This window comes from Pan troglodytes, chromosome 1, assembly GCF_028858775.2.
Source record: "Pan troglodytes isolate AG18354 chromosome 1, NHGRI_mPanTro3-v2.0_pri, whole genome shotgun sequence".
NCBI lineage: Eukaryota > Metazoa > Chordata > Mammalia > Primates > Hominidae > Pan > Pan troglodytes.
Genome location: NC_072398.2, coordinates 105,833,640 through 105,859,183, shown reverse-complemented (window position 1 = coordinate 105,859,183; position 25,544 = coordinate 105,833,640). Strand labels below are relative to the sequence as shown.

General features: G+C 61.1%; 2 protein-coding genes across 16 annotated transcripts in view; both read right to left on the bottom strand.

Annotated features, from left to right (window-relative positions):
• The window catches only part of LOC742917 (palmitoyltransferase ZDHHC11), a 51,242-nt gene extending 28,232 nt beyond the window's left edge, over positions 1-23,010 (bottom strand). For 10 of the 15 annotated variants that reach the window (XM_063814506.1, XM_054686270.2, XM_054686264.2 and 7 more), the window contains exons 1-5: positions 22,872-23,010; positions 9,094-9,315; positions 7,031-7,209; positions 6,061-6,327; positions 2,445-2,569 (exon numbers count right to left, since the gene is read on the bottom strand). In XM_063814506.1, coding sequence (XP_063670576.1) covers positions 2,445-2,569; positions 6,061-6,327; positions 7,031-7,209; positions 9,094-9,315 — 793 coding nt within the window. In that variant the 5' untranslated portion in view covers positions 22,872-23,010. Of the gene's footprint in view, positions 1-2,444; positions 2,570-6,060; positions 6,328-7,030; positions 7,210-9,093; positions 9,316-22,625; positions 22,776-22,871 lie in introns of those variants that run through there. The other 5 variants (XM_024355090.3, XM_024355092.3, XM_063814518.1 and 2 more) reach the window with 2 other exon arrangements.
• LOC738370 (bromodomain-containing protein 9) overlaps positions 22,989-25,544 on the bottom strand; it is a 32,642-nt gene continuing 30,086 nt past the window's right edge. Inside the window, exons 16-17 of the mRNA XM_063814426.1 lie at positions 23,221-23,363; positions 22,989-23,122 (exon numbers count right to left, since the gene is read on the bottom strand). Coding sequence (XP_063670496.1) covers positions 23,081-23,122; positions 23,221-23,363 — 185 coding nt within the window. The 3' untranslated portion in view covers positions 22,989-23,080. The remainder of the gene's footprint in view (positions 23,123-23,220; positions 23,364-25,544) is intronic.

Sequence of the window (25,544 nt, the reverse complement as noted above, 5' to 3'; positions counted from 1 at the left end):
ACCCCTTCCTCACTAAGTGCCGGGGTCACAGCGCCCACCCCTTCTTAAGTGCGGGGGTCACAGCGCCCAACCCCCCTTCCTCACTAAGTGCCGGAGTCACAGTGCCCACCCCTTCCTCACTAAGTGCCGGGGTCACAGCGCCCACCCCTTCCTCACTAAGTGCTGGGGTCACAGTGCCTGCTGGCTCTGCCGGGCCCCAGCACCCATCCCTTCCTAAGTGCCAGGGCCCCAGCACCCACCCCTTCCTTACTAAGTGCCAGGGTCACACTGCCCACCCCTTCCTAAGTGCCGGGGTCACAGTGCCCACCCCTTCCTCACTAAGTGCCAGGGTCACAGCACCCATCCCTTCCTTATTTAGTGCCAGGGTCACGGTGCCCACCCCTTCCTAAGTGCCGGGGTCACAGCGCCTGCCATCTCTGCCAGGCCCCAGCACCCATCCCTTCCTCATGGCCCACTCTGTGTCCCTGGACCCTCTGCACCCTAAAACAGCTGTCTTCAAATAGAACAGGAAAGCCACAGCTCCCGCCTGGGGTCATTTCTAAGATATGGTCCTCTGTGACACTGGGCTGCCAACACTCAAAACCACAACACTTCCAAAAATCAGGCGTAATGCAGAATGGCAGAGGGCTGGGCAAGGCAGAATGGCAGAGGGTCGGGCAAGGCAGAATGGCAGAGGGTTGGATTCAGCATGGATGTCTTTGGGTGACTCAGCATGGATGTCTTTGGGTGACAGACCCTCTCTGGAACTGGCGGCCTCGGGGGCCATCCTAGAAGGCAAACACCACACTCAGCCTGACAGGACTGCAGCTCCATGTGCCTGGGCCGGGCTGGACCCCATGCTGCCCCCCTTAGCCAGGGAGATCATGATGAGTTCAGCCCATGAGAACAAGGAGCTGCTTTGCTCAGGGCTCTGCTGGTTTTGAAGCCCTGCAGAATCATCTGGAACAGCAAACCCAGGAATTCGCTCAAGCCACAATCAATGAATTCACACGGAGACACTGGCACTGCCATGTGGAAGCAGCATGTTCCAGGAGAGAAGGCAGCACATGCCATCTTGGCCACCTCTGCTCTCTCACTCTCCCCTGGCATCCCCCACAGGGAGAGCCCAGACAACATGGTGGCTGCTGGGGAAGGTGACTTGCTACAGTGGGGAGAAGAACGCAACAGGCATCGTCCTGGGCTTGGGTCCGCCGAGGTCGGGGCCTCGCCAGGGTGGAGCTGGCTTTCAGGAAGTGCTTCAGAAGTGGCTGTGAGGCCCTGGAGGCATCAGTCATGCTTCGAAGTGGAAGGAGGAGCTTTAGGGCCTTCCACATGGAGCTGACAAACTCATCCTTGAAAAAAATGTCACACCATGTTGGCTCTGGAATGTTCTGGAACAAGGGGCATGCAAGTCCTCCCTGTCTCACCACCCGGGCTGTGTGCAGTGCGGGTGCAGCCATGCCTGGGGCTGAGACTGGCAGTCTTGTCCTGCACCGTGAGGGGCTTCTCTGGCCCAGGTCCTCCTGGTCAGGGTCCCGGCGCTGCTGCAATAAATACATCAAGTGGTGGCGGGTGGGGGCAGCTTCTACAGCAGACTCTTGCAGTCTGAGGCAGGGCTCTGACGTCCAGCTGCAGGACAGGTGGGCACGCTGCCTCCGCAGGGTCCAGCGAGGTCCTCCCACCTCTGCGAGCTCCTGTGGCTCCGGGCGACCCCGGGCTGTGGCTGTGTGACTCCACCCCTGCCTCCATCCTCACGAGGCCGCCTCCCCTCTGCATCTCTCCTTTCTCTTACAAGCACACTCGTGGCTGGATTTGGACCCACTGGGACATCCCAGCATGACCCTCCCACCTCAGATCTTAAGTCACAGCCGCAGGCCCATTTCCCAAGGATGCTGGCATCATGGGATCTGGGTTAGGCGTGGACTCGCCTCTGGAGCCCACAGTCCTCACCGCCACGTCTCTCCAGTGGCTCAGTGTGAGCATCGGTTCCCGAGGCCCAGGCTCCAGGCCCACTTGGCCAAGGGCCTCAGCGCACCGCAGCCTACAGCCCAGCACCCTCAGCGCTGCCTCCACTCTCCCTCCCCATGGGCTGCTCCTGCAGGATGGGCACCCCCACCCTCCCACAACTACATGGCCCCACAGGATGGTGTGACAGGTGCTACAGGGCTGACTGCGGAGCGCAGGGGCAGAGGTGGACCCCACTGTCTCTCGCCTGACACGACCTGGCAGCATCCACAGAGCAGCTTGGCCAGTGCCCTCCCTGAGCCTGCCTCCTGTGCGCTGGGGGCTGCTGAGTTGTGTGGACACTGGGCTGCTGCCGTCGGGCCAGGTCAGAGCCTGCCTGGGGCTGCCTGCCCTGGCCTCTCCCTGGGACAAGAGGGGCCGACCACCCCAGACCCGATACTACCGCCCGGAAAGATGGCTGGAGGCGAGGATGAGGCCCCTTTAGAGCGGCGGCCACGTACCTTCATACTTGGGGTCCGTGCGGAGCACCCTGGGGTTCACGAGGTACTGGACGAGGACGTACAGCAGGATGGCAATCAGGCAGAGCATGCCAGCTGTGGCCGAGGCCACAGTGCTGAAGAAGAACCTGCCGGGAGACACACAGGCAGGCATGGGGGTGGGGACGTGGGAGCAGTGGGGGCGCAGGGGCAGGTGTGGGGGGCACAGGGGCAGGGGGTGTGCACAGGGTGGGCAGGGGTGGGCGTGGGGGACACAGGGGCAGGGGACACACAAAGGCAGGCATGGGACGTGCAGGGGCATGCGGGGCATGTGGGACAGGTGTGGGGGCGGGGAGGCAGGGGCAGGGACACGCAGGGCATCCGGGGCAGGGGCGGGGGCACGTAGGGCAGGTGTAGGGGGCGCAGGGGCAGGGGTGGGGACGCGCAGGGCATCTGGAGCCCATAGGGCGGAGGTGACAGGTCAGTGTGGGCGTCCACTTGAGGGCGCCTGGCCACCGCCCAACACTGGCCTCAAACCCCACTCCCGACCATGCCTGGAAGCTCAGGCTCCTGTCTCTGTGCCGTCCTGTGACACCCCCCCAGGTCTCCAGGCCTCTCGCTGGAGAGGGGTGGCCGTGGGACATTCCCACCAGCACACCGCCCAGCAATGCAGGCAGCGCTTCTTGCAAATGTGATTGCCTTTAATCCCCACAAGGAACAAGGAGGTTGTGAGGAGGGGGAACCAGCCCTTTTCATGAGTGGGGAAAGTGAGGTCAGAGATGCGGTGTGACTCGCCCAAGCCTACCAGCGGAGCATGAGGGTCACACAGCGTCTCCAGTGTCACAGCTCTGGGGCCTCTGCCCGCACCTCCCGACTCCACCTGATGCAGACAGGGCTCCCTACCAGCCAAGGAGCACGCCGGCTGGGTCCACTCAGGGGGCCCTGAGCATGGTCTGTGCTGGGGTCTCCATGGCACCATGCTAGGCAAAGGCACTGAAGCCAGGGAAGGGGAGAGCCATGAGAGTGCCGTGGCACCCAGGAGGGCCTGCAGGCTCAGGGACCTGGATCTCTGCACCCAAAGGGAACTCGGGCTGAGGAGGCCCTGGAGGAGCCCGGTCACTCCTCGGCTACAGTCCCCCCTTCTCCAAGGGTCTCGTGCAAATCTGAGCCAAAAGCGATGTCCATGCTGTAGACGTGAGACCAAATCCACTCCCAGTCTCTCGTCTTTGCTCAAAAGATGCAGAGAATAATCCATCCAGAAAAACCAATTCTGGGCAGCAGTTCCTGGAACACACTTTGACTAAACCATCTTCCCTTGGTCTTTCTGCCACGATGATATTTTTTTAAAAGTATCCTTTAACCTCCTTTAATCTTTTCCATTGTATTATGTTCACCTAAGCTTGTTTAAATCCCTTTTTCTATTTTCAACTGGAGGACAGAGCATGAATGCCGCAGTCGTCCGAAGACGCAGTTAGGGCACAGCTGCCTTCCCCGCGCTCCTCCTCCCTCTAAGAGTCTTCTGGATAATCCAGGGGTGAGGGGTGGCTCCGGGCGTGAGCGGCTCCCTGACTGCTGCTCCCTCATACTGCCTTCCCTCTCACAGCTTAGGTTTCCAAAGCAGCAGCCCCTCCAGGCAGCGGACACGCCCTACCCTGCCCCCAGTCCTCCTGGGCTTGAGCCCACTTGTGGGGAGTAAAGACCCCTCATCCTTATCCTACTCTCTGGACAAGACTTCCCTCTTCATCCAGGAAAGAAGGCGGGTCTCTAAGACCACAGAGACCAAAGACCACAGAGACCAAAGCCCACAGGATGGGGCAGAGCCATTCATGCGGGGCCTCCTCTCCCCGCAGCCACCCAGGGCCGCTCTCCTCTTGGTTAGCACAGCCTCCTGCCCCTGCTGCCCGTGTTTAACCTGAAGAGTCCGAGGCCAGCGCTCGCAGTCTTCCCAGGACACCAGTGCCGCCTGCCTTCTTTCCGTCCCCCTTCCTCTCTTATCACTACAAAGTATGCAGCCTCCCTCACAGGGGCTCTGCCATCAGCTGGGCCTCCCCGCAGGGGCTCTGCCATCAGCTCGGCCTCCCTCAGAGGGGCTCCGCCATCAGCTCGGCGTCCCTTGCGGGGGCTCTGCCATCAGCTCCTCAACTTTCCTCATCTTGCTCTCAATTCCGTTGCTCTCTCCGCCTCTGGCGGATGAAGGGACAGAAGCGAGGTTGGCACAGATGCCGGCGCTGGCTGCTGCCCGAAGCCGAGGGCGCCCATGACCCTAGCCCTGCTCTCCTGATGCCCCTTTCCCACACACAGATGGTGTCTATACTTGGCGCCCACGTGGTCCCTCTCCAGCACCCCTCCTGAGGAAGGCAGACTCTCTCCTTGCCACCTGCCTGTGGGCCCTCACCCCCTCACCTTCCCCACCAGGACCCGCCGGATTGAGCCAGCTCGAGGCACGAGAGCAGAATGAGTCCAGAAGGAAGTGGCACCTGGGGCTAGCGTGAGCCAGAGGAGCTGGCCCCACCTTGGCCATCGTGGAGCTGCTCTTCTCCAGGGGAGGAGGCGGGTGGGTCTCCCCGGCCCCTACCATCTCACGCAGCCTCTGGACTCGCTGTGCGGTCATGCAACCTCTCTGTCCCTGCCGGGCTGCTCAGCCTCTCTGGACACATGCTGTGCTCCAGACGGGATGGCAGGGAGGCAGGGCAGGGACCCCCCGGTGCGTCCTGTGACAGGCAACGTTGGTCCCCACTCCCACGCACACCAAGGCCTCTTTCAGGTCAGCACGGAGTAGCTGGGGAGCAATCGTGGTTCTTTTCCCTGGTAATCTTCACAACACAGTGCTGCAGACAGCCAGGGCTCAGCACACGGGGCCTTGAGAGTCCCTGGATCCTCCACTGTGCTCAGGGGAAACACGTCTCGTCTATGAGCCTCCACCGTGCTCAGGGAAAACACCTCTCGTCTATGAGCCTCCACCGTGCTCAGGGGAAACACCTCTTGTCTATGAGCCTCCACCGTGCTCAGGGGAAACACCTCTCATCTATGAGCCTCCACCGTGCTCAGTGGAAACACCTCTCATCCTTGCACCTCCACCGTGCTCAGGGGAAACACCTCTCGTCTATGAGCCTCCACCGTCCTCAGGGGAAACACCTCTAGTCTATGAGCCTCCACCGTGCTCAGGGGAAGCACCTCTCATCCTTGCGTCTCCACCGCGCTCAGGAGAAACACCTCTCGTCTGTGAGTCTCCATCATGCTCAGGGGAAACACCTCTCGTCCATCTGCGCTGGGTGCCCACTGCCCTTCCGTGGCCCCACCCTTGTGCTGGATGGGCCTCTGCCTGGGTGGAGAGAAGGCAGCCCAGCCCAGGACAGCGTGGTCAGGAGGCCTCAGCCAGTGTGGCCCCGCAAGTGCCCATGGGGGACCTCCAGGGACTTACTCTGTGCCGATGAGCTTGTCCAGGGACGGCTGCACCACAGCCCCAGAGCCAGACAGGAGGCCAGGGCATGCAGGCACCAAGCGCCACCACATCAGGACAGGGACGCGGCCCCAAGAGGACCCTCCACCCTTTCAACACGAGGACCCCTGCCCACAGACCCCTCCCTTCCAAATTCCCCCAAGCCTGGCCCGTGCCGGCCATCCCCGCTGTGCCCCTCACCAGTAATTCCGGCTTCCCACGCAGTTGTTGATCCATTTGCAGTGGTGGTCGAAGCCGGACACACACTTATTGCAGGAAATGCAGTGTTTGGTTTTCTTGTTCCTGGAGGGATGAATCGGGGAATGCCTGTCAGGCCCCAAGTGCGCAGGTTGGGGCAGGGCCAGAGGTCCATCACTGGAAGCCAGGTGCCTTGGAGGAACCAGCCCTGTGTGGCCTGGGGAGTGGGCATCCAGCAGGGAATGGGAGGCTGGGGGAGGGTGTTGAGGCCTGTGGGGAGGAGGAGAAGCAGGGCAGCTGTGGGCAGAGATAGCCACAGAGCAGGAGGAGCTGTGTCTGTGGTTGCCCTGAGCATAGACTCCCCCCACCAGCCGTCCTACACCAGCCTCACTCTGGGTCATGGCCCTGGAGGAGGCCGCGCCTGCCCCATGGTTCCAGGAGTTGAGGCCGGGGGCTTGGATCCCACCTGTGCCTACAGGGCCTCCCTTGCAGCCGATAGCAGCCCTGTAGCCATCCCCTAGGCCATCACAGAGGCCTCCAGGGCCCCTGGAAACACTGGAACCCTTACCTCCCTCTTTCCTAAGGGCTTGTCTTGAAAATCCCCAAGAAAGGCAGTGCTCTCTTGCCCCGGGACCTCAGGGGAGGGAACTCATGCACAAAATCCACTGAGGACCAAACATGCCTGAGTGCTGCTGCGTTTCATTCCAGGGGAGCAGCGGGTCACCTGCAGGTGACAGACCCAGCCCTCCAGTCTCAGCCCTGCCTGCGGAGGAGTTGGGGCGGCCCAGCACTGCACCCGGTTCACAGCGTGATGAGGGGCTATCCACCTGCAGCCACAGGGCCGGGCCCTGGAAGCTCCATTAGCATCAGCTGTGGCCATTGCACGGGCCCTGAGGGGCCAGCAGTGACCTGAGCCCCGGGCCCCTGGAGATGACCCTGACAGCTTGGGGCCTCGGCGAGGGCAGACACTCACACAGTGACCTTGCACAGGTGGCAGAACTGATTCTGGATCACGTGTGCATGTTTTGATCTGTCGAAGAGGGGCATGGGCTGAGAATAGTTCTTCATGAGTCTGACTTTGGAGTCAGCCGGGTCGATGCAGGAGGCAATCAGGTGGACGACGAGGTGGAAGGAGAAGATCCCCCCGGTCACCTGGTATGTCAAGGAAGAACCTGGCCCAGGGCCTGGTCAGCCTGGCACGAGGCATCCCCGTGAGGCCCAAGGGCCCAGACGAGGCGCGGCCACTGGTCAGCCCTGCTCACCCAGCCCTGCACAACTGAGCCCAGCTCACCCAGGCCTGGCCCTGCTCACATGGCCCTGCTCACGCAGCCCTGCACACCCAGCCCTGCACACCTGAGCCCTGTTCGCCTGGCCCTGCTCACCCAGGCGTGCTCACCTAGGCCTGCTCACCTGGGTGTGCTCACCCAGCCCTGCACACCCAAGCCCTGCTCACCTGGGCCTGCTCATCTGGCCCTGCACACCCAGCCCTGCACAGCCAGCCCTGCTCACCTGAGCCCAGCTCACCCATGCCCGGTCCTGCTCACATGGCCCTGCTCATCCAGTCTTGCACACACGGCCCCATACACCCGGCCCTTCACACATGGCCCTGCACACACAGCCCTGCTCACCCAGGCCTAGAGATGAGGCCACACATCGGCCCTGCACACACAGCATTGCTCACCCAGGCCTAGAGATGAGGCCACACATCGGCCCTGCACACACATCCCTGCTCACCCAGGCCTAGAGGAGATGAGGCCACCCATCGGCCCTGTACACACAGCCTTGCTCACCCAGGCCTAGAGGAGATGAGGCTACCCATTGGCCTTGCACACACAGCCCTGTGCCAGTCGGGGACCGGGAAGGCTGCCCCCATGCCCCTTTTGGTTCATCCCTGTTGGACACAGGGCAAATCCCCCACAGAATGCAATGCACCCCCAGAGGCTCAGTCAGCCCAGCCAAGCACAGTGACCCCAAGACCCTTTACAGCTTGAGGGACAGAGCAGGGCCACAGGAGGGACGCCCCAGGTATAAACACAGCCAGATGCAGCCCCAAAGGCCCTGGAGGAGCCTGGGTTCTTTCATACCAGAGACCCCTGAGCACTGGGAGAGAAGACAGCCGCAGACAGGAGGAGCAGGGGGAGGAGGGAGGGAGCTGCACAACCTACCCGCTCCCTCTAGACCCCAGACAGCTCACTCAGGGACCCTCTCCCCAAGAATAGCTCAGGGAAACCCCACCCCAGACTCCCTCAGGACCCCTCCGGACTCTCTCAGGGACTCTAGACTCTCTCGAGGACCCCAGACTCACTCAGGAACCCTGGGCCTCTTTCTTGGGCCCTCTGGGCTCAGAGCCTGGCTGCGGGGGCACTGGGGAGAGGGTCCTTGTCCCCTGGAGCCAGGAGAAGCTAGACTCCCCATGACTGGGACGTCAGCTCCCGCCCTCAGATCCTGGCTCCCTCCTCCTCTCACCCTGGGACCAACACAGACTCTCCATGGCAACCAAATAGAAGGGGTAGAGTGCGGGGCCCTCCAGTCACCCTGCCTGGCCCCTGGACCGCCTTTTAGCCAGGAGTTCAGGGTTGACAGCCATCTCCGCAGGGCAGCCCAGAGGCCCTCGCAGTGTGGCCTAAGCTTGGCATGGAAACGCAGGCTGCTGACCTGCGGGGCACGGCGCTGTTCCTCCTTGGCACCAGGGGCAAGAAGAAAGGTGCTGGCCATGTGCAAAATGCTGCGCAGGGATTTTAGTGGAAGGCTGCCCGCAGGGAGGGTCCTGTGCCACGCCAGGGGGCTGCTGTCCCTCCTGACAGATTCCCTCTCCGGAGCCCCCTCAGCCAACACTGTCCTGTCCTGACCCTAAGCAGGGGCTGCACAGAGCACGAGTGGCCACTGGGCCCACCTGCAGGCTCGGGGGACATAGTCTGGCCCAGGGCAGGTGACTCGTGCCACCAGGAAGCCATGGCCCAGATCCCACAGCCAGGTCCATCGCAGGGTCCTCCAGGAACCCCTCCCGCTTAGACCATGCCACGATGAAAAGGATACCACGTAGGCAATGTATTTCCACGCGTGAGGCAGGAGGGGAATGAAGATCCCGAAGGTGGCCGAGGAAAGGCCCACGAAGACAGCCCAGGTCACCACCTGGAAGTAGTGCAGGGGTAACGACCAGCCGTTCACTCTGGAGATGCGGGGTGGCAAGACCAGCTTTTCATTGTTGAGTATGGCTTCTGGGGTGACGGAACACTGGCTCCCGGAGCGGGTGTCCATCTGCAGGACACAGAAGGGGAAGACCTGCGCCGTCAGATCCTGGGAGGGCCGGCCCCACCCACTGTCACAGAGACCAAGGGGACTGGGAACGCAGCCGTCAGGACCAGCACTGACAGCCAAAGGCCCAGCACTGCCTGGGGCCATGTTCCCCGCAGAGGGAGCAGGGGCTGGGCTGGAGTTAGTGCAGGGCACTGCCCAGGGGAATGAACAGACATGCTGCAGAATCTCACCCCGGCCAGAGCCGAGTGGCAACGGAAAACGGCTCTCCAGGGTGTGGAAGACCCTGGGCAGAGGACCTGGCCAGGCCCCCGGTGCCCGCGCGACCGCCCGTCAGTTCCCCTGACGATTTGTTACGTTCTGGGGAGTGCTCAACAGCCCCCACACAGCGACAGGTCCCAGAACCCGTTCACGAATACACAGGCTCACCCAGGACTCCCCAGGTGCAAGAAGAAAACCCACATCAGAAAGAGGCCACACTGAGCAGAGGGCTGCACCTGTGAGAAACTGAGGCAATGCCTGAAGAGCTCGCGAGCTGTTACTCACTGCTGCAACACTGAAACCTGCCAGATCCTCCCCGAGCTTCCCAGAGGAGCAGGACCCGAGAGCTCACTTCACAGGGTCCTGTGTGTCTCCCCTTCCACAGGAGAGGGAAGCCCATCCAGCCACGCGGGGCTGGGGTCTCTGCCCCCTGGACAGTGGCTGGGAGGTTCTGAAAACCCTGTGGCCGCTCCTGGCCAGTCAGGTGGGGAGGGCGGCAGGGGAGGGAGGGATGTGGTGTCACAGAGGGGCAGTGAAAGACACTCAACGGCCGCTACAGGGTGGGGCGTTGATCTTCAGGGGCTGGGCGGTCTCTACAGAGGAGGGTTAGGAAGCTTCACCACGTTATGCCTCGCTCAAAGTCCTTGTTGTCTCTTTGGGAAAAAATCTTCAGAAAATGAAGTTGATATTAAATGTATTTCTTTGAGAAGAGAGACATTGAGAAATAGTTAGCAATTCTTCGTTCTTGCAGTCGTGAACGTCCATGATACAGTGGCTCTGCGCTGCCTTTGGTGGCTCCTCCCTGGTCCTCTAAATGTGACACCAGGCGGATGCGGGGCCACAGGACCCTGGGGCTTGAGTCACACAAGAATGTCTCTGGGAGACCCGAGAGACTCACAGTTATGAAACAGGACCATGGTTCTTTGGCTGGGCGGGGGGCTCACGCCTGTAATCCTAGCACTGTGGGAAGCCGAGGCGTGCCTATCACCTGAGGTCAGGAGTTCGAGACCAGCCTGGGCAACACGGCGAAACCCTGTCTCTACTAAAAATACAAAGATTAGCAGGGCGTGGTGGCACATGCCTCTAATCCCAGCTACTCGGGAGGCTGAGGCATGAGAATCGTTTGAACCTGGGAGGTCGAGGCTTCAGTGAACCAAGATTGCACCACTGCATTCCAGCCTGGGCAACAGAGGGAGACTCCATCTCAAAAAAAAAAAAAAAAAAAAAGAAACAAAAGTCAAAGTGGCCAAGGAAGGAAATAGAAACACAGAAAGACAAACTTGTAAAAACACAATTCCCAGTTAAAAACAAAACCCAAATGAAAGTGCCAACAAACAGAAATGATGTCGCCAAAAGTCACATTGGTAAAACCTGGAAGATCAAATCGAGGAAGGACCACAGATCTTAGAGAGGAGAAGAGGGGAATCGCTCAGCGGCCTGGAGCCTTGAGCCTGGAGACAACATATTCATCTGTTAGGATTTCGGAAGAGAAAGGTGGAGAGTCTGTGAGAGAAAAAAGAAAACACTGAAGAACTTTGAGAAGACTGAAGACTTCAGGTCGAAACTCTGCACCAAGGGCCGGAAAGGACGATTGGAAAAAGAAATACATCCAAATTGGAGAAAATGTGAGCAAGCCAGGGAGACAGACCCCACGGTGGACAACGAGCAGCGGGGACAGACGCCACGGAGAACAGTAAGCCGGGGGTACAGACTCCACAGAGGACAGTGAGCCAGGGGGACAGAGGACAGCAAGCCGGGGAGACAGACCCCACGGAGGACAGCGAGCAGCGGGGACAGACCCCACGGAGGACAGCAAACCGGGGGACAGACCCCACGAAGGACAGCGAGCCGGGGGGACAGAACACACGGAGGACAGCAACCAGCGGGGACAGACCCCACGGAGGACAGCAAGCCGGGGGTACAGACCCCACGGAGGACAGCGAGCAGCGGGGACAGACCCCACGGAGGACAGCGAGCCGGGGGACAGACCCTACGGAGGACAGCGAGCAGCAGGCACAGATCCCATGGAGAACAGCGAGCCAGGGGGACAGACCCCAAGGAGGACAGCGAGCCAGGGGGCACAGGCCCCATAGAGGACAATGAGCAGCGGGGACAGACCCCACAGAGGACAGCAAGCCAGGGACACAGACCCCACAGAGGACAGCGAGTCAGGGGGCACAGACTCCACAGAGGACAGCGAGCCGGGGGGCACGGACCCCACGGAGGACAGTGAGCAGCGGGGACAGACACCACAGAGGACAGCAAGCCGGGGGGCACAGACCCCACAGAGGACAGTGAGCCAGGGGGCACACACCCCATAGAGGACAGACAGCAAGTGAGGGGCACAGACCCCACAGAGGACAGCAAGCTGGAGAGACAGACCCCATAGAGGACAGCAAGCCAGGGGGAAAGACCCCACAGAGGACAGTGAGCCACGGGGACAGACCCCATGGAGGACAGCAAGCCAGGGAGACAGACCCCACAGAGGACAGTGAGCCGGGGGGCACAGACCCCACAGAGGACAGCGAGCCAGGGAGACAGACCCCATGGAGGACAGCGAGCCAGGGGGACAGAACCCACAGACGACAGTGAGCAGCGGGGACAGACCCCACAGAGGACAGCGAGCCAGGGATCACAGATCCCACAGAGGACAGCGAGCCAGGGATCACAGATCCCACAGAGGACAGTGAGTGAGGGGCACAGACCCCACAGAGGACAGTGAGTAGCGGGGACAGACCCCGGAGAGGACAGCGAGCCAGGGTCACAGACCCCACAGAGGACAGCGAGCCGGGAGACAGACCCCATGGAGGACAGCAAGCCGGGGGAACAGACTGCACAGAGGACAGTGAGCAGCGGGGACAGACCCCACAGAGGACAGCGAGCCAGGGGATACAGACCCCACAGAGGACATGATCAGCGGGGACAGACCCCACCGAGGACAGCGAGCTGGGGGGCACAGACCCCACAGAGGACATGATCAGCGGGGACAGACCCCACAGAGGACAGCGAGTCAGGGGGTACAGACCCCACAGAGGACAGCGAGCCAGGAGGACAGACCCCATGGAGGACAGAGAGCCAGGGGGCACAGACCCCACAGAGGACAATGAGCAGCGGGGACAGACCCCACCGAGGACAGTGAGCCGGGGGGCACAGATCCCACGGAGGACAGTGAGCCGGGGGGACAGACCCCACGGAGGACAGCGAGCCAGGGGAACACACCCCACATAGGACAGCGAGCTGGGGGGACAGACCCCATGGAGGACAGCGAGCCAGGGGGACACACCCCACATAGGACAGTGAGCAGCGGGGACAGACCCCACAGAGGACAGCGAGCCGGGGGGCACAGACCCCACAGAGGACAGCGAGCCAGGGAGACAGACCCCACAGAGGACAGTGAGCCGGGGGGCACAGACCCCACAGAGGACAGCGAGCCGGGGAGACAGACCCCACAGAGGACAGCAAGCCGGGGGCACAGACCCCACAGAGGACAGTGAGCCAGAGGGCACAGACCCCACAGATGACAGCAAGCCAGGGGCACAGACCGCACAGAGGACAGTGAGCAGCGGGGACAGACCCCATGGAGGACAGGGAGCAAAGGAGACAGACCCCACAGAGGACAGTGAGCCAGGGGCACAGACCCCACAGAGGACAGGGAGCTGGGGAGACAGACCCCATGGAGGACAGCGAGCCGGGGGGACAGACCCCAAGGAAGACAGCGAGCCGGGGAGACAGACCCACAGAGGAGAGCGAGCCAGGGGCACAGACCCCACAGAGGACAGTGAGCAGTGTGGACAGACCCCACAGTGGACAGAGAGCTGGGGGGACAGACTCCACAGAGGACAGCGAGCCGGGGAGACAGACCCCACGGAGGACAGCAAGCCGGGCAGACAGACCCCACGGAGGACAGCGAGCCGGGGGACAAACCCCACGGAGGACAGCGAGCTGGAGGGACAGACCCCATGGAGGACAGCGAGCCTGGGGGCACAGACCCCACAGAAGACAGACAGCGAGCCAGGGGGCACAAAACCCACAGAGGACACACAGCGAGCGAGGGGCACAGACCCCACAGAGGACAGTGAGCAGCGGGGACACACCCCACAGAGGACAGCGAGTCAGGGTCACAGACCCCACAGAGGACAGCGAGCTGGGGAGACAGACCCCATGGAGGACAGGAAGCCAGGGGGACAGACCGCACAGAGGACAGTGAGCAGCGGGGACAGACCCCACCGAGGACAGCGAACCGGGGGGCACAGACCCCACAGAGGACAGTGAGCAGCAGGAACAAACCCCACAGAGGACAGCGAGCTGGGGGGACAGACCCCATGGAGGACAGCGAGCCAGGGGGCACAGACCCCACAGAGGACAGTGAGCAGTGGGGACAGACCCCACCGAGGACAGTGAGCCGGGGGGCACAGACCCCACGGAGGACAGCAAGCCGGGGGGGACAGACCCCACGGAGGACAGCGAGCCAGGGGGACACACCCCACAGAGGACAGTGAGCAGCGGGGACAGATCCCACAGAGGACAGTGAGCCGGGGGGCGCAGACCCCACAGAGGACAGTGAGCCGGGGAGACAGATCCCACAGAGGACAGCAAGCCGGGAGGACAGACCCCATGGAAGACAGCGAGCCGGGGAGACAGACCCCACGGAGGACAGCGAGCCGGGCAGACAGACCCCACGGAGGACAGCGAGCCGGGGGACAGACCCCACGGAGGACAGCGAGCTGGAGGGGCAGACCCCATGGAGGACAGCGAGCCTGGGGGCACAGACCCCACAGAAGACAGACAGCGAACCAGGGGGCACAAAACCCACAGAGGACACAACAGCGAGCGAGGGGCACAGACCCCACAGAGGACAGTGAGCAGCAGGGACAGACCCCACAGAGGACAGCGAGTCAGGGTCACAGACCCCACAGAGGACAGCGAGTCAGGGTCACAGACCCCACAGAGGACAGCGAGCTGGGGAGACAGACCCCATGGAGGACAGGAAGCCAGGGGGACAGACCGCACAGAGGACAGTGAGCAGCGGGGACAGACCCCACCGAGGACAGCGAGCCAGGGGGCACAGACCCCACAGAGGACAGTGAGCAGTGGGGACAGACCCCACCGAGGACAGTGAGCCGGGGGGCACAGACCCCACAGAGGACAGCAAGCCGGGGGGACAGACCCCATGGAGGACAGCGAGCCAGGGGAACACACCCCACAGAGGACAGTGAGCAGCGGGGACAGATCCCACAGAGGACAGTGAGCCGGGGGGCGCAGACCCCACAGAGGACAGTGAGCCGGGGAGACAGATCCCACAGAGGACAGCAAGCCGGGAGGACAGACCCCATGGAAGACAGCGAGCCGGGGAGACAGACCCCACAGAGGACAGCGAGCCAGGGGGCACAGACCCCACAGAGGACAGTGAGCAGCGTGGACAGACCCCCAGTGGACAGCGAGCCGGGGGGACAGACCCCACAGAGGACAGCGAGCCAGGGGGACAGACCCCACGGAGGACAGCGAGCCGGGGAGACAGACCCCACGGAGGACAGCGAGCCGGGGGACAGACCCCACAGAGGACAGCGAGCCAGAGGGACAGACGCCACGGAGGACAGCGAGCCTGGGGGCACAGACCCCACAGAGGACAGACAGCGAGCGAGGGGCACAGACCCCTCAGGGGACAGTGAGCAGCGGGGACAGACCCCACAGAGGACAGTGAGCCGGGGGACACAGACACCACAGAGAACAGCAAGCCACGGAGACAGACCCCACAGAGGACAGTGAGCCAGGGAGACAGACCCCATGGAGGACAGCGAGCCGGGGGGACAGACCGCACAGAGGACAGTGAGCAGCGGGGACAGACCCCACAGAGGAAAGTGAGCCAGGGTCACAGACCCCACAGAGGACAGCGAGCCGGGAGACAGACCCCATGGAGGACAGCAAGCCGGGGGGACAGACCGCACAGAGGACAGTGAGCAGCGGGGACAGACCCCCACCGAAGACAGCGAGCCGGGGGGCACAGACCCCACAGAGGACAGTGAGCAGCGGGGACAGACCCCACAGAGGACAGTGAGCAGCGGGGACAGACCCCACAGAGGACAGTGAGCAGCGGGGACAGACCCCACGGAGGACAGTGAGCCAGGGGGCACAGACCCCACAGAGGACAGCAAGCCGGGGGGACAGACCCCATGGAGGACAGCGAGCCAGGGGGCACAGACCCCACAGAGGACAGTGAGCCGGGGGGCACAGATCCCACGGAGGACAGCGAGCCGGGGGGACAGACCCCATGGAGGACAGTGAGCCAGGGGGACACACCACACATAGGACAGTGAGCAGCGGGGACACACCCCACGGAGGACAGCGAGCCAAGGGGCACAGACCCCACAGAGGACAGCGAGCCAGGGAGACAGACCCCACAGAGGACAGCGAGCCGGGGGGCACAGACCCCACAGAGGACAGCGAGCCGGGGAGACAGACCCCACAGAGGACAGCAAGCCATGGGGCACAGACCCCACAGAGGACAGCGAGCCAGGGGGCACAGACCCCACAGAGGACAGTGAGCCAGGGGCACAGACCCCACAGAGGACAGCGAGCCAGGGGCACAGACCACACAGAGAACAGTGAGCAGCGTGGAAAGACCCCACGGAGGACAGCGAGCCGGGCGGACAGACCCCACACAGGAGAGTGAGCAGCGGGGACAGACCCCACAGAGGACAGCGAGCCAGGGGCACAGACCCCACAGAGGACAGCGAGCGAGGAGCACAGACCCCACAGAGGACAGCGAGCCGGGAAGACAGACCCCATAGAGGACAGTGAGCAGCGGGGACAGACCCCACAGAGGACAGCAAGCCACGGAGACAGACCCCACAGAGGACAGCGAGCCGCGGGGACAGACCCCACAGAGGACAGCGATCTGCGGGGACAGACCCCAGGGAGGATAGCGAGCCAGGGAGACAGACCCCACAGAGGACAGTGAGCCGGGGGGCACAGACCCTACAGAGGACAGCGAGCCGGGGAGACAGACCCCACAGAGGACAGCGAGCCGGGGGTACAGACCCCACAGAAGACAGTAAGCAGTGGGGACAGATCCCACAGAGGACAGCGAGCCAGGGGGACAGACCCCATGGAGGACAGCGAGCCGGGGAGACAAACCCCACAGAGGACAGCGAGCCAGGGGGCACAGACCCCACAGAGGACAGCGAGCCAGGGGGCACAGACCCCACAGAGGACAGCGAGCCAGGGGGCACAGACCCCACAGAGGACAGCGAGCCAGGGGGCACAGACTCCACAGAGGACAGCGAGCCGGGGAGACAGACTCCACAGAGGACAGCAAGCCAGGGGGCACAGACCCCACAGAGGACAGTGAGCAGCGGGGACAGACCACACAGAGGACAGCGAGCCTGGGGGCACAGACCCCACAGAGGACAGACAGTGAGCGAGGGGCACAGAACCCACAGAGGACAGTGAGCAGCGGGGATAGACCCCACAGAGGACAGGGAGCTGGGGGGACAGACCCCACAGAGGACAGACAGTGAGCGAGGGGCACAGACCCCGCGGAGGACAGCAAGCAAGGGGCATGGAACCCATGGAGGACAGCGAGCAGGGGACACGGACCTCACATCAGCCAGAGAAGACTCCAGGACAGCTCCTTCCCCTCAGGCCCACGCTCACCACACCACACAATCCACATCACACACCATATACCACACACACCACACACCACACACACCACACCACACAACAGACCACACCGACCACACACCACATACCAGACCACACACCACACACCACATAGACCACACAACACACACCAAACAGAAACCACAACACACAAAACACAACACATACACAAGACACCACACACACCATACACCACACGCCACACACCACACAATACATACCACATATATCATACAACACAGACCACACACAACACATACCACATACACACAACACAAACCACAAAACAGAAACCACACAACACACATCATACAGATTACACACCATACCACACGAAACACACCAGAGACCACACAATCCGCCACACCACCCACACACAACACAGATCACACACACAATTCCACGCACACCACACATGCACCACACACCACACAAACCACACGCACACACCTCACGCCACACATATGCAACAGAAGCAAAACACACCAAACACACCACACACTGCACGTGCACCACGTGACAAGTACCAGACACCAACCACAAACGCATCACTCTCCACATACCACACAGGGACCACACAATACAATACACATCACGCACACAGAATACACACCACACACAGCACACCACACCACACAAACCACACACCACACACAGAGCACACACTTGCACTACACACTGTACACCACACACACCAAACATCACACCACATACTGCACATATACCACACCCCCAAAATACCACACACCAAACCACACACCACACACACACCACACAAACCACACACCACCGAGCACACCCATTTGCACTACACACCGCATACCACACACAGCACACAAACCACACACACCACATACTGAACACATACCACAACTCCCACAAAATACCACACACAACACACAATGCTCACACTCCCACACACACCAAATGCACACACACTCCCACACACAATTCAAGTGAAAGGAGCATTTGTGAGTCATGACACTGAAGACTTGTAATGTTGGGTTCAGGTCCCCTTAGCACGACTAAGGCTGGATGGATGGGCCCCCCGTGTTATGACAACCAGACTGATGCCCGGGGAACTGGCTGCCCAGCACCGGGGCCTGCAGCACAATCCTGTGTGGTGGACCCCAGGCGCCTCCTGTCTGCCCCCATCTGTGGATGTGGAGATAGCCCCCTTCTCAGACTGGGACTCCATCCTTCTCTGCACCACCACACGAGAACCAGCCCCTGCCACAGACCCCAGGTGCCCATCCCACCCTATCAGGTCTTTAAGATGCCATGACCTCCTCAGTCTTTCCTGTTTCCATCTGTGTATATGACACCAGGCCCCTAGAGTCTGTCCCGGTCCCCGTCCTATCTTTATGACTCCGTGGTCCCCTGAGTCTGTCCTGGTCCCTGTCCTGTCTTTACGACACCAGGCCCCCAGAGTCTGTCCCGATCCCATCCCTGTCTTTATGACACCAGGCCCCTAGAGTCTGTCCTGGTCCCCGTCCTATCTTTATGACTCCATGGTGCCCCCGAGTCTGTCCTGGTCCCCGTCCTGTCTTTACAACACCAGGCCCCCAGAGTCTGTCCCGGTCCCATCCCTGTCTTTATGACACCAGGCCCCCAGAGTCTGTCCCGGTCCCCGTCCTGTCTTTATGACACCGTGGTCCCCCAAGTCTGTCCAGGTCCCCATCCTGTCTTTATGACACCGTGGTCCCCTGAGTCTGTCCAGGTCCCCATCCTGTCTTTATGACACCGTGGTCCCCTGAGTCTGTCCAGGTCCCCGTCCTGTCTTTATGACACCAGGCCCCTAGAGTCTGTCCTGGTCCCTGTCCTATCTTTATGACACCGTGGTCCCCCGGGTCTGTCCCGGTCCTGTCCCAGGCCTGTCTTTATGACACCAGGCCCCTAGAGTCTGTCCTGGTCCCCACCCTGTCTTTATGACACCGTGGTCCCCCGAGTCTGTCCAGGTCCCCGTCCTGTCTTTATGACACCAGGCCCCTAGAGTCTGTCCCGGTCCCCGTCCCCGTCCTGTCTTTATGACACCAGGCCCCTAGAGTCTGTCCCGGTCCCCGTCCTGTCTTTATGACACCAGGCCCCTAGAGTCTGTCCCGGTCCCCGTCCTGTCTTTATGACACCAGGCCTCTAGAGTCTGTCCAGGTCACATCCCTGTCTTTATGATACCATGGTCCCCCGAGTCTGTCCAGGTCGCCATCCTGTCTTTATGACACCGTGGTCCCCCGAGTCTGTCCAGGTCCCCGTCCTGTCTTTATGACACCATGGTCCCCTGAGTCTGTCCCGGTCCCCATCCTGTCTTTATGACACCGTGGTCCCCCGAGTCTGTCCAGGTCCCCGTCCTGTCTTTATGACACCATGGTCCCCTGAGTCTGTCCCGGTCCCCATCCTGTCTTTATGACACCGTGGTCCCCTGAGTCTGTCCAGGTCCCCATCCTGTCTTTATGACACCAGGCCCCTAGAGTCTGTCCTGGTCCCCGTCCTATCTTTATGACACCGTGGTCCCCCGGGTCTGTCCCGGTCCTGTCCCAGGCCTGTCTTTATGACACCAGGCCCCTAGAGTCTGTCCTGGTCCCATCCCTGTCTTTATGACACCAGATCCCCAGAGTCTGTCCTGGTCCCCATCCTGTCTTTATGACACCAGGCCCCTAGAGTCTGTCCCGGTCCCCATCCCTGTCTTTATGACACCGTGGTCCCCCGAGTCTGTCCCGGTCCCCGTCCTGTCTTTATGACACCAGGCCCCTAGAGTCTGTCCTGGTCCCCACCCTGTCTTTATGACACCGTGGTCCCCCGAGTCTGTCCAGGTCCCCGTCCTGTCTTTATGACACCAGGCCCCTAGAGTCTGTCCCGGTCCCCGTCCTGTCTTTATGACACCAGGCCCCTAGAGTCTGTTCCGGTCCCCGTCCTGTCTTTATGACACCAGGCCCCTAGAGTCTGTCCCGGTCCCCGTCCTGTCTTTATGACACCAGGCCTCTAGAGTCTGTCCAGGTCACATCCCTGTCTTTATGATACCATGGTCCCCCGAGTCTGTCCAGGTCCCCATCCTGTCTTTATGACACCGTGGTCCCCCGAGTCTGTCCAGGTCCCCGTCCTGTCTTTATGACACCATGGTCCCCTGAGTCTGTCCCGGTCCCCATCCTGTCTTTATGACACCGTGGTCCCCTGAGTCTGTCCAGGTCCCCATCCTGTCTTTATGACACCAGGCCCCTAGAGTCTGTCCTGGTCCCCGTCCTATCTTTATGACACCGTGGTCCCCCGGGTCTGTCCCGGTCCTGTCCCAGGCCTGTCTTTATGACACCAGGCCCCTAGAGTCTGTCCTGGTCCCATCCCTGTCTTTATGACACCAGATCCCCAGAGTCTGTCCTGGTCCCCATCCTGTCTTTATGACACCAGGCCCCTAGAGTCTGTCCTGGTCCCCATCCCTGTCTTTATGACACCGTGGTCCCCCGAGTCTGTCCCGGTCCCCGTCCTGTCTTTATGACACCAGGCCCCTAGAGTCTGTCCTGGTCCCCACCCTGTCTTTATGACACCGTGGTCCCCCGAGTCTGTCCAGGTCCCCGTCCTGTCTTTATGACACCAGGCCCCTAGAGTCTGTCCCGGTCCCCGTCCTGTCTTTATGACACCAGGCCCCTAGAGTCTGTCCTGGTCCCCATCCTGTCTTTATGACACCAGGCCCCTAGAGTCTGTCCCGGTCCCCATCCCTGTCTTTATGACACCGTGGTCCCCCGAGTCTGTCCCGGTCCCCGTCCTGTCTTTATGACACCAGGCCCCTAGAGTCTGTCCTGGTCCCCACCCTGTCTTTATGACACCGTGGTCCCCCGAGTCTGTCCAGGTCCCCGTCCTGTCTTCATGACACCGTGGTCCCTGAATCTATCCTGGTCCGAGTCCCCATCCTGTCTTTATGACACCACGGTCCCACAGGTCTGTCCTCTTCATCCCTGTCCTGCCTTTATGACACTGTGGTCCCTGAGTCTGTCCTCACCGTCCCTGCCCTTATGACACTCTGGCACCCCTGAGCATGTCCTCACTCTCCTCCAGCCCCCCAAACGTGTCCTCGTCCCCCTCTGGGCCTGCTCAGCCACGCTTTTTCCATGGGGACCCTCTGGAAGCCACCCCACCCTGGTGAAACCTTCCATTCCTCTACTCCCCACAGTGGAAACGGCCTTTTCTGAGGCCCCTCATGAGACAAATCCTCACAGCCTGAGTCCCGGACAGTCTTGCTGTGTTGTCTTTACTGCTTGACTCCTTCAGGAGTGCAGGGATTGCATCTGCCTTTTGGGAACATGGGAAAGTAAGGCCCCACTTTCCTTACTGCCAGAACCCACAGTTCCTTCTCACGCCTATCACATCACAGGTCCAGGCTGAAGAGCAAGAGAAAGGCAGCGTCACTCTCGCTAACTCCAGACCAAAGTGAGAAGTGGGTGGGCTGCCCTGGTCGACACGGTAGCCACGGAACCCAGGGCGCCTCACAAAGCCATGGCAGTTGGGAGGATGAGGGGACAAGGGGGCATGAAGAGGGAGGAAAGTGTGAGATGGACTCGGGTGGAGGTGAAATAATGCACGCAGTGGTCCATTTCCAAGACAAGGTGGCTTGATCCGGTTTAGGTCAGCAAACTACAAAAAAATAGGATGTACTAGGCCCCTGCTTGGATGGGCCCCAATGCCTGCTTGTCGGCCTCCCCCTCCCTGCCTTCCCACCTGCTTTGCCGCCCTCACCTGAACCAAAGTAGTCTAAGGTGAAAGTTTACTAGCCTGCAAAAGAGCTCGCTTTGTCTGTTCTTATCAGCCTGCCCAGCTACTCAGCTCTTAAGTCAAATACTTGAAAAGCCCCAGAGCTGACTAGGATTGCAATGCGTTGTGGTCCGCAACAAAATGCAGCAAGACAACCCTAAAAAAAAAAAAACACCTAAAACCCCTACAACAACCAACAGGCGACGTCCAGGAAGACTGCGACCCCAGAGTACTCAGCCTAGGAGGAACCGGGGGAGGGACCTGCGCAGCTGGTTCTGAGCAAAGACTTTGGCCACCGTGGCTCTGACTTCAGCACGTTTTTTCGTAGTCTCATGAGTGGAGGGAGTCTCAGCATTTTAGCAAGCTGTTTCATTGGCTGTCCTCTGAGCTCAGGAATTCGGTCACTGGCTTAACTCGGGGCACAGCTTCACCATGACCCATGCCAAGGAAGGGTTTCTCCTGAGAAGGGCCAGCAAGTGTGTTTAAGGGCATCCTCCCTCCTGTCCCTGCAGCCCTCCTCCCTCAGTACTCAAGGCATTTCCAGTTCCTGTCGGTTGGGGGGGGTCCCCAAGGACTCCTAACTGAATGCCTCCGATGCAGGCCAGCTGCTGATGCTGACTTTGGGGGTGAGGATGGGAAGGTGGACAGGGATGCACCCTTTCTGTTAGCAGGGGTCCCTCCAAGACCACCACCGTGAGGGAGTCGTCCACAGTCAGGGGCCCTCTTGCCGGCTGAAGCCTGCTGGGTCTCACTCTGGTGCCTGGAGCCTGCAGTGGCCAGAGGTCTGCTGCCCATGGACATCTTGTCTATCAGGGGCACACACGAGGTACACAAGTAAGAGGAACAGCTGGGCTGGGGTGGGTGCCCAGGACAACATGGGGGGAAGGGGCAGGGAAGCCTACCTGACATAGCTCTCCAGGACTTGAAGGCCCCTGCAGGGCAGCTGCTCTGGCCAGTGAGGCTGAGACGGTGCTGCTGGACCACTAAGGGTGACGGCAGGTCCCCCAGGACAAACGCCCCGTCTTGTCGCCTGGAGTGGCTTGTGAGGCCTCTTCCAAAGGTTTTCTTGCCAAACTCAGGACAACTGGCTTTTATTCACCAAGGTCTGCAGTTAACGTCCCGACACCTGCAGGTATTGTGGCCCTGATGCCGTCTAAAGATTGACGCAAACACCCTCAAACACACCTGCACACCCTCCCCCACCACCTGCACACCCAGTATCAGTCCCCATGTGCTGCTGTAACAAAATACCTGAGACGGAGTAATTTTAAAGAACAGAAACTTCTTATTTCTCCCCATTCTGGAGGCTGGAAGTCCAAGATTCAGGAGCCAGCAGGTCTGGTGTCTGGTGAGGCGGGCGCTCAGCTTCCAAGGTGGTACCTTTCTGCTGCATCCTACGGAGGGGACAGACACTGTGTCCTCACGTGGAGGCGCTGGGAGGGTGAGAGGTCTCTGCTGACTGAGGCCTGGTCTGCAAGGACCTTCATCCCCTTCACGGCCTAACCACTCCTAACACCATCACACTGGCCATTCGGTTATGACGCTTACATTTTGGTGGAGACAAAAACCACAGCACACCCACAACCCCACCCCGACCCCTCACACCAAACACATCATGCACTCGCACACCCACACACCCACCTGCACCCCATACACACACACACACCCAATACCTGTACCTCATACACATCTGCACACCCCCATACATGCACCTTCATATGCACCTGCATATACCCCATAGCTTCACCCCCATACACACCTGCACACCCCCACACCCGCACCCCATACACACCTGCACACTCCCACACCTGCACCCCATACACACCTGCACACACACCTGCACCCCATCCAAACCTGCACACCCCCACACCTGCACCCCATCCACAGTGGCATACCCCCACACCTGCAGCCCATGCACACGCACACTCCCTACCCAGACTGAGGTCTTGGAGGAGACCCCTTTGCCCCTCCTCTGCCTCCTGATTCAGAACAGGAGGCTGTGAGCTCGGGGAGGGGTCAGGCACCTAAAAGTTGACAAGTGCCCAAGGTTAACAGATGGTGGGGGAGGCTCAGCCACACTCAGAGGACCTAGGGTAGTTCTGGGTGAATGGGCATCTGCCTCAGTTTCCCCACCTGCAACAAAGCCCTGAGGGCACCACGGGGTGGGCGGATCTTGGATTCTGCAGGCCCCAGAACAACCAAAGGGTGGGAGGGGCTGGACAGAGGTTGGAAGTGTGGCCCAAGCCAAGCCCAGAGGATGCCACCTCCCACACAGCACGTCCCACCACCCTCCTGCTTCCTGGCTCAGACAATCACGGGCTTGCAGGGCCCTGGCTGGGGATGCACAGCTGCTGGCCCTCACGCCCCACAATCTGCAAGTGGTCCCTGTCACTGCCGCCCTCTGCTCCCAGCTACCTCCCCCTCCCCTACCCAGGTTCTGCCCACATCAACCGGGGAGCAGGGTAGGGGGGACCAGTAGCTGTTCCCCGCCTGCACAGGGAGAGCTGGAGCTGCACCCCCAGCCGCTCCCCAGGCTGAGACATGGCCATGTCTGTGGGGCCTCCCTGGAAAGCTCTTGTGTCCTGTCAGACACAGGCGTGGCAGCCTGTTCCCCTCTGCCCCTCCTCTGGCCTCAACGTGAGATGGCTGCCACAGCAGCAGTCACTGTGTGACCACAAAGGAAGCATCCAGGGACCAGAGAGAAGCTGAGCTCAGGGAAGGCCCCAGCCCCTGCTCCCTCCACCGTGGCTGCTGTGTGCCCTGGCATGCGGGCTTGGGGACACCCAAAGGTGGTGTACCCACAAATGAGGGTGGAGGGACCCACGGGCTGCCAACAAGAGCAGAGGCTGCCGGAATCCCGGGAGGCCACGCATGACCTACCTGGACAGCTCCAGCCACCACCAGGGCCCTCTAAGTCCTGCAGGATCAGCTGACCAGGGTGGCCCCGTATCTGCGCAGCCCAAGGGGCAGCGGGAGGAGCCCTGGACTCTCCAGCCCACTCCCATCTCCTGACCCGAGGGGAGCCTCTCGGCCTGTAGGTCACCCATAGGCCTCTTCAAGATGTCCCCTCATTGCACACTCACTAAGACTGAAGCCACATGGTGGCTGCTGCCCAGTGCCCCTCTCTGCTGGGACCCTGTTGACCAACAATGCCACCCAGAGGGACAGCCAGTCTCAGGGGCCTCGGGGAGTGAGGGGTGCAGGAACAAGGGCCAGGCCACCAGGAAGCCGGGCAGGGTGGCTGCCTCCCGCAGCTCAGCACTGCCTGTGGGCTGCACCTGACCTCCACCCAGAAACTGCTTCAGAGCGCTACGAGCCTGGAGGGACGGCCGCCCATGCCTGCTGCACCATGAGGGCACAGCTGTGTCATCTCGATGCAGGTGCTTTGTGCTGCTGTAACAGAACGCCTGAGACTGGGTAACCTGAAAGACACGAGGCTTATTTGGCTCATGGTCCTGAGGCTGCAAAGTTTAAGACAGGGCCCCAGCATGTGGCGAGGGCTCCTCCACTCACAGTGGATGTGCAGTGAGGTGTTCAGAGATCAGATGGTGGGAGGACACCTGACTCCACAGCAA